The 7,912-nt window shown below is 42.6% G+C and overlaps 2 protein-coding genes across 3 annotated transcripts in view; one reads left to right on the plus strand and one right to left on the minus strand.

Annotated features, from left to right (window-relative positions):
• The window catches only part of XPNPEP3 (X-prolyl aminopeptidase 3), a 45,453-nt gene extending 38,043 nt beyond the window's left edge, over positions 1 to 7,410 (minus strand). For both annotated transcript variants that reach the window (XM_037513492.2, XM_037513491.2), the window contains exon 1: positions 7,254 to 7,410. In XM_037513492.2, coding sequence (XP_037369389.1) covers positions 7,254 to 7,317 — 64 coding nt within the window. In that variant the 5' untranslated portion in view covers positions 7,318 to 7,410. The remainder of the gene's footprint in view (positions 1 to 7,253) is intronic.
• DNAJB7 (DnaJ heat shock protein family (Hsp40) member B7) lies at positions 709 to 1,919 on the plus strand. Its single transcript, XM_037513495.2, has one exon. The coding sequence runs from the start codon at positions 907 to 909 to the stop codon at positions 1,834 to 1,836; it is 930 nt and encodes a 309-aa protein (XP_037369392.2). The 5' UTR covers positions 709 to 906; the 3' UTR covers positions 1,837 to 1,919.
• Positions 7,411 to 7,912: the final 502 nt, after the last annotated feature.

Here is a 7,912-nt window from a genome sequence, read left to right on the forward strand (position 1 = left end):
ATTATCTCAAATTATTTGCCTTCTTATTTATTTGTACTCCATTATAACATGATAACCATGAAAATAGGTATTTTTTTTAATATTGTTATCATCTGTGGCTAAAACTGTGCATTGCACAAAGTAGGCAGTCAATAATTACACCCTGAATATAAAAATGCATATTTTCAAAATCTTCATCTATGTCTTTTAAGGTAGTAAATGTTAGGTGGACAGAGATATCATCATCTCAAATGACTCACTGCTACATGGGGAAAGCCTGTATATTAAGCTACTTCCTCCAGGAAGCCTTCCCTGACACAGCAAGTCTAAGTCAAGTGTCTCTCATGTTTGCTTAATACCCAGTGCTTTCCATCATAACCCTTAATGCTGTAGTTGTTTGTATCATCTACTGAATTATCTTTACAGGAATAAACAAATACATGAACTCCTTGAATACCTTTTTCACAGTTGATAAATTCATTTTTCCAAATGAAAACATGGAAAAACTGGGACGTTATTAAGGCTCTGTAACCTAGAGGTCATATCAGCAAGAGGCACGCTGTGGCCTTCAACTACAGGTCCCACTACATTGTCCAATGCTTCCAGGGGAATACTAGGCAAACAATTCAGAGGGTGCAGGTGGTCTGGTAGTACTCTTGACTAACTCCATTTGGAACTTCCACTGTCTACCTCAACCCCAGAATGACAACATAATGCAGCCCTCTATGACATATGCTTGTAACCTGCTTATCACACAGTCAGCATCTCACCCTTTCCGAGCAGTGGTCCACGGTGATAACATTGCCTTCAAAGTAAAAATGTGCCTATGTGCAGCCACTACTTCTATCCATCACTGGCACAGCCTGAGCTGAGAGGAAACCACAGTTCTTATTACCCAGCATACTCCTTTACAACAATCAGTTAAACATGTTGGATTATTATGAAGTTTTAGGAGTGCAGAGATATGCTTCACCTGAAGACATTAAAAAGGCTTATCATAAAGTGGCACTTAAATGGCATCCTGATAAAAATCCAGAAAATAAAGAAGAAGCTGAGAAAAAATTCAAAGAAGTAGTAGAGGCATATGAGGTATTATCAAATGATGAAAAACGGGACATTTATGATAAATATGGCAAAGAAGGATTAAATGGTGGAGGTGAAAGTCATTCTGATGATTCTTTTGAGTATGGCTTCACATTTCGTAAGCGAGATGCTATCTTCAAAGAAATTTTTGGTGAAAGGGATCCATTTTCATTTCATTTCTTTGAAGACTCTCTTGAGGAACTTTTAAATAGCGTAAGAAGCTCATATGGAAGCAGAAACAGCGGCACAAGATCCTTTTTCTCTACCTCCAGTGAATATCCAGTTTTTGAGAGATTTTCTTCATATGATATGGGATATACACCATATAGTTCCGCAGGCCATGAAGGCCTTCATTCATTCTGTTCCCCATCATTTAGTGGGATGGATGATTATGTATCTTTATCTGAAGTTACAACTTCAGGTAAAATTATTAATGGCAGAAATGCCAACATTGAAAATGATCAGGAGATAGAAGAAGTTGAAGATGATGGCGAGTTGAAGTCCTTCCTTATAAATGGCATGGTGGACGAAGAGGGCTTTGCAGAAGAATGCAGCTGGAGACGACAGTCATTCAACACTTACCCACCACACTGCTGTAGCCCCAAACATGTATCTCAATGCCCTTTAGCGGACAATGGTGTGCAAGGTATACCTTTGGTCACCAGCAACTGGAATCCCTTTATTTTCCCCGCAGGATTCAAAGAAGGTGGTAAGAGGAAAAAAAAAAAGCATAAAGAGGTACACAAGAAGTCGTCAAACAAAAGGAATCGTTAAATTGACTCTCTAGACACATTATATAACATTTGAACACGACTCTTGGTGTGTTTTGGTTAATCACAGGGTTTTATAGATAACATTTGTTTAATACTATACTAAGATTATGTTTTTAACATTTTTAGCAGGATTGTACATTTGCTGACTGGCTGTTTGGAATACGTATGTCAGAAAAAAATGAGTTCGTGGTGGCTATGATGAAAACAGACTTTTTAACTTTGTTTCTTCTGAGCTAAAAGTTTTTATATTATAGAATTTTTCTTTAGTAGAGTTTGTGATCTATATCATTCCTTTTATCTAACTGAAACTACTCTTAACAAATTTCTGAAATATGTATAGTACTAGAGATAAAAACGCATTAATATACACAGGATCAGATTATATAATTATTCATGAGATGACTTTTTTCCAAAAGAGGCATTTGCCCTGCCTCCCAGGTGGCGCAGCGGTAGAGCGCTGGGTTGCGAAGCTGCCCGCGGCCTCTGTGGCGCCGGTTCGATCCCCGGCTGCTCCCCGGCCACCGGAGGAGGGTCCCACATGGCGCGCAGACCTCTCCTGCCGCCCGCTGCTCCCCTCAGCAGTGTACTTCAGTCCTTCTGCCTGGTCTGCTCCCTACTCTGGCTCTGGTGAATTCTTTCACCCTCCCGCGCTTCTGACTGTACCCAGTGCATGTATAAACAAAACAAACAAACAAACAAATAAATAAATAAAAAAAAACATGCCTCTATTAAAAAAAAAAAATTATAAAAAAAAAAAAGAGGCATTTGCCATATAACTTGAAGACACAATATATTAAAAGTGTATTTTATATTAAAAACAGCCAAACTTATAGGTGCATACCCACACTCACAGCTGCGTGCATTCACAGAAGTCAAAAGATGGAACCAACCCAAATGTCTATAAACACATGAATAAACAAAATAGTTATACATAAAGGCACATGTATGTGTGTGTGTGTGTGTGTGTGTGTGTGTGTATATATATATATATATATATATATAAATAATTTAGCCTTAAAAAGCAATTCCTGTTAATGCCATAGAATGGACGAACCTTGAGACATGCTGTGTGTAATAAGCCAGACATAAAATGAGCGATACTCTATGATTCTAGGTACACAATGTATCTAAAGTATTCAAAGAAACAGAAAGTAGTATCATGATTAACAGGGCCTGGGGGTAGAGGGGAAAAGGGAATTAAGGGGTATAGGTTCAGCCTTACAAGATGAAAAAGTTCTGGACAACTGTTTCACAATTGCTATTTAAAAATGATTAACACATAAACTTTATGTTATATGCATGTGGCACAATTAAAAAAAAAAAGTCAGATTTAACCCTGGATTCCTCTCAGCAGCCTGGCTATATCATATGTGCTAGGCCATCAGTGAATCAGTCCAGATGGGAAAAGATGGCGCAGCGGTTGAGCGCTGGGTTGCGAAGCTGCCCGCGGCCTCTGCGGCGCCGGTTCGATGCTTTCTCTCCTTGCTTCAGCAAAAATTCTCTCATGACTGTACCCAGTGCATGTATTTAAAAACATGCATTTATGCATACAAGAGCTGGGGCACAGGCCAGAGATGCGGGGGTGAGAGGATCCACCAGAGACAGAGTGGGGAACAGAACAGGCAGTCTGACCGAAATACACTGCTGAGGGGAGCAGCAGGTGAGATAGGAGAGGTCTGCCTCACCATGTGGGTATCTCCCTTGCCGGCTGTGGATCGAACTCTTGCTGCAGAGGCTGCGGATTGCTTCATAGTGCAGTGCTTAACCCCTTGCGCCACCAGGGAGGCCCCCTATTTTCTTTTTGAGTGAACATAGGAACTATAAAAAGATGTTACAAATACATCAGCTGTTAAGCAAGTGGTCTGAACTGTTTACCCACATATGCTTCTTTTAAATGAAATTGGTTTAATTTCTTTTCAACCTATTATTTTTATTATTTCATTCAACAATATTTATTGAGTAACTACTATCTGTCAGATACTGTTCCAGATACCTGGGTACAGTAATGAATAAACAGCAAAAATCATGGCTCTTATAGAGCTTACAAAGTGAGAGACAGACAGTAAACAAATAATAAAATACAATATTAGTCATAGGTGCTCAGGGGAAAAAAATCAGGTAGGGGAAGCGGAATAGAAATTTTGAAATATGAGTGCTGAAATTTTAGCAAATGTAGCAAGAAAAGTGACGGCTACATCTGAGTAAAGACCCAAAGGAAGTAAGGGAGTCAGCCCTGTGCACAGTTGGTGAAAGAGAAGCCCAGGCAGGAGGGGCAGCAAGTGCAACAGCCCTAAGGCAGGTTGGGTAATAGGCATTTGATAAACATGGATCACTGTGATTGGTTGAGACCAAATAGATGAAGATAATAGGAGGTCAGACTGTGCAGACTGTGACATCACAGCATAAACTGCTATATGTAGGACAGGAAGTCCCTGGAGTTTTTTTTAGCAAGTGACATGACTGACATATTTAAGCAGGACCACTCTGGCTGATGTCATTGAAAACAGATTCAATGAATTGAATGAATTCATTTCATATCTAAGCAAGAGACTACAGTAGCTTGGTCCACGGTGGTAATGACTGATGGAATTCTTGAGTATTCTAAAAGTAGGACCAAACAGAATTTTCTGAAAGACAGGATGTTGGATTGATTGGGGCCTGGGGAAGGAGTCAAAGGTAACAAGGAATATGAGCTGAGCAACAAGAGGAAGGGAGGTGCTCTTATCTGAGAATTGCAGGAATTAAATCTTGGATGTGCTACATTGGAGATGCTGGATTTACTAAATAAAAAAAAATTCCGATGGTATTATAATAAAGGCCAGAAAGCATGCCTTGCATCCTACATGTTTCCTGTCATTGAGTTTTTTCAGCAAAAAATCTACTAATCATATTCTTTCAGTCTTTTATCTCTTAAATGTCATTGCTATAAATTTTCAAGTGACTTAAAGATGGGAGCAAATAATCTAGCAGCATTAAAGCCTAATAACTTTTGGCAGAATAAAGTTCAATGATATTTAGCACCGTTTTTCTGGTTTGGAAAGCTGGAAAAAAAAAAAAACAAAAACCCAACACTATCTATTTTTAAAAGACCAATGTAGTAAAGCACAAACTTTTATTTTGTTATTTGATCCTTAGTGGGGATCCTTCATGGGAAGAAGGTGGGGAGGAAAGGTAATTTACTCTAAAGGAGGAACGGGGGACAATTAGAATTTAAAGTTTATTTTCAGAAAATAAAATCACAAAGGCATAAAATGTTTTAAATGCTACTTATATAAAAGGTGGTATTAGTAGTTTATCTGTCATATATGTAGGACGAGTCAGAGTTGAAAAACCCAATTTTCTGAAAACAAAAGCAAACACTGGAGTCTATGAAAATGTAAGAATGCTGTGACATACTCTCCATCCCACTGTCCCACACTTAACGGGTATTTACATTCAGATTTTATCTTACTCAAGTAACTATCATTACATTTTAAAGTAATAAAAGGTTCTCCATGAGCCAGCCACTTGCTTTTCTTCCCAACTTGGTTTTCTTATCATCCCTCCCTACAAACTTTAGGTTGTAGCCCAACTTTTCCCAACATGTGCTCCAAAGGATATCAGTACAAGACTCACTGCAGAAAAAGTGATCCATGGCCAAATACATTCTGCATATTACTGCCAAATATATTTTTCTCTCTCAGAGACTTGGAATTAGTCTATCATAACTATAAAGTGCAGCATTTCCCATACTTATCTGAACACAGAATCAATTTGGTGTAACATCTAGTATGTCCAGAACCCTGACCTAACTTCCTGAATTTTTGAAGCTCTGAGATCACTCATTCATTCAAAAAGTCATTATATATCTTATGTGAAAGAGGATGCTAAAGTTATCCCATAGGAGCAAACAAGCTTAATGAACATCTTTTTCAAAAAATCTTGGCATGTATAATCCAGTATGTAGTCCTAAACCTTGATTGATGAGGTTTTATACAAAGTCTTAACAAATTCAAAAAGTCACAAGCAAAGGATGATTCCAGCTCAAAATGATAGCTGTGGCCTGTCACCAATATTGATTAAATGCACATTTATTCACCTCCTCCCATGGAGAGGGACAACTTTTGCAGTTTAACTATTGTAACTGAGGAGCAACTTCTGTGCACTGGACGGTTATTTTCTTTATTTCGACTTTTAGAGCAAGAAAATAACTCTTGCTATAATTACCACAACATTTCCAACAAATCCTAGTAAATCAACATCAGAAACATGGCAAAGCAGCTTTGTCAAAATGCCACATGCGTTGGTTCACATTGGTCATTGCGCCCAAACCCGAAATAGGATCCGGTAACAGATGCGCTCACAGGGTAGATGATTCAACTTTTGCTTAGCAAGATCTCTGTTTATCAGATTAACTGCTTGCAACAAAGCACCCTTCCCCCAATGGTTTCACATATTCCTGGTCTCTATCAAGGACTTTTAGATATAAAAAGTCCTGGGAGTATTTTGAAACGTTACCTCTTCTGAGAGAAATTGCTCAGAGGATGTTCCTAAACATGTTTCTTGCTTATTCTGGAGATGTTAGGGGGAAATGATGTCCTGAGCTAATCCCATACAGGCTTTGTGGACTCCACTCCCAGTCCAGACTAAAGCCATCAAGACATTGGTAAAGACAAATCCCATCACCACCAAAGGGAGGGTGGCTGGGACCTGAGGGTGGAGTTAAGCAGCCAGGTTGGGTATAAAAACCAAACACGTGGGCCTTGGGGTGGCTAGCTGTCGCTCGCCTCCTGGCTTCAGGCCCCAGGTTTGCAGCCAGCTCTGAGTGCCATTTGGGATTCCAGATCGGGTAATTGGGTAGGACTCATTTAAAACTTTGTCTCCCACTTTTCTCCCTGAGCTGTACATTTCCTCTTCCCTTGTAAATAAACCTTTTATTAACCTTTCGCGTGTGCCTGCGGTAGAGCATTGATAAGTCCTTTTAAGCGCGCGGGTGAGGACCCACAGTCAGGCACCCCGTCTTGTTTCGGGGCTGCTCTATAACAGAGCCACCTCTCAAGTCAACGCTTTGAAGACATGAATTTAGGATTTCAGGTTAATCTAACAGAGAGAGGGGCTACACGAGGAGTGAGAGACTTGTTAGCTAAACAGGTAAACTGACACCCTATCTACGAGTCCGAGTAACTGTGAAGACAGCCCCTCTGGGGAATGTCACACTTTTCTCTCTGCAGTCATTTCAGCTTCCCAGAATACCTCAACGGCAGAGCGCACCGGGCCCACCCCGTGCCAGGAGCAGCAAGTAGAGAAGAGCTCGGCGGGGTGCACGGGTTGGGGCGCCCCAGCAGCAGGAGGGTCCGCCGAACCTGGGATGCCCTGCGAGCGGCTCTCAGACGCCTGAGAGAGCAGGCCCGCGGGCACACAGTGAGAGGCGAGTCTAACCTGAGAGGCCGCGGGCACTGGCTGCGGCGGGCACCAGCTTAGTGGCTGTGAGAAGCCACGGCATGATCACGGGGCTCCCGCGTCCGGAAGGGAAGGAACAAAACTTGTCCGAGAAGCGGCGCCGGCCAGACTGCGTCGCCAGGAAACGCGGCCAACAGCCCCGCCCCTTCCGGCCGGCGCGCTCTCAGGCTTTCCTCCTCGACGGCGCACAGCGCTGACGTCACGGCCAGAGCGGCGAGCGCCGCGGGGCCTGCCGGTATGGCGGCGCCCTGGCCGCGCGCCGCGCTTGGTGCCCCGGCGCCATGAAGGCCCGACCCTGGCGGCTCCCTGCAGGGGCTGGTCGCTCGCGCTCCTTGAGAGCACCACGTGCGGCGCTTGCCCCCCCCCCGCCGAGAACTGGTTCAGAGTTAAAATAGTCTCAATGTATGGCTTAGAAAAGACAACATGAAAGCCGTAAAGCAGCCATTAAGAAATCACAAAAACATGGCGGCAGTATGTGGGTGTGGAAAGGCAGGCATCGGCGCGAACAGCCGCACTTCCAGAAGGTTCTACAGTGCGCAGGAGCGCAGGGAGAGGCGACGGCCTGAGGGAGCGAAGGACCCCGGGTCACGAGGCCGTTGGGTGGGCGGAGCCAGCGGCCGGGCGGCTTCGGGTCTGTT

The sequence above is a fragment of the Talpa occidentalis genome, unplaced genomic scaffold (assembly GCF_014898055.3).
Source record: "Talpa occidentalis isolate TD23 unplaced genomic scaffold, MPIMG_talOcc4v2.1 talOcc4.16, whole genome shotgun sequence".
Classification (NCBI taxonomy): domain Eukaryota; kingdom Metazoa; phylum Chordata; class Mammalia; order Eulipotyphla; family Talpidae; genus Talpa; species Talpa occidentalis.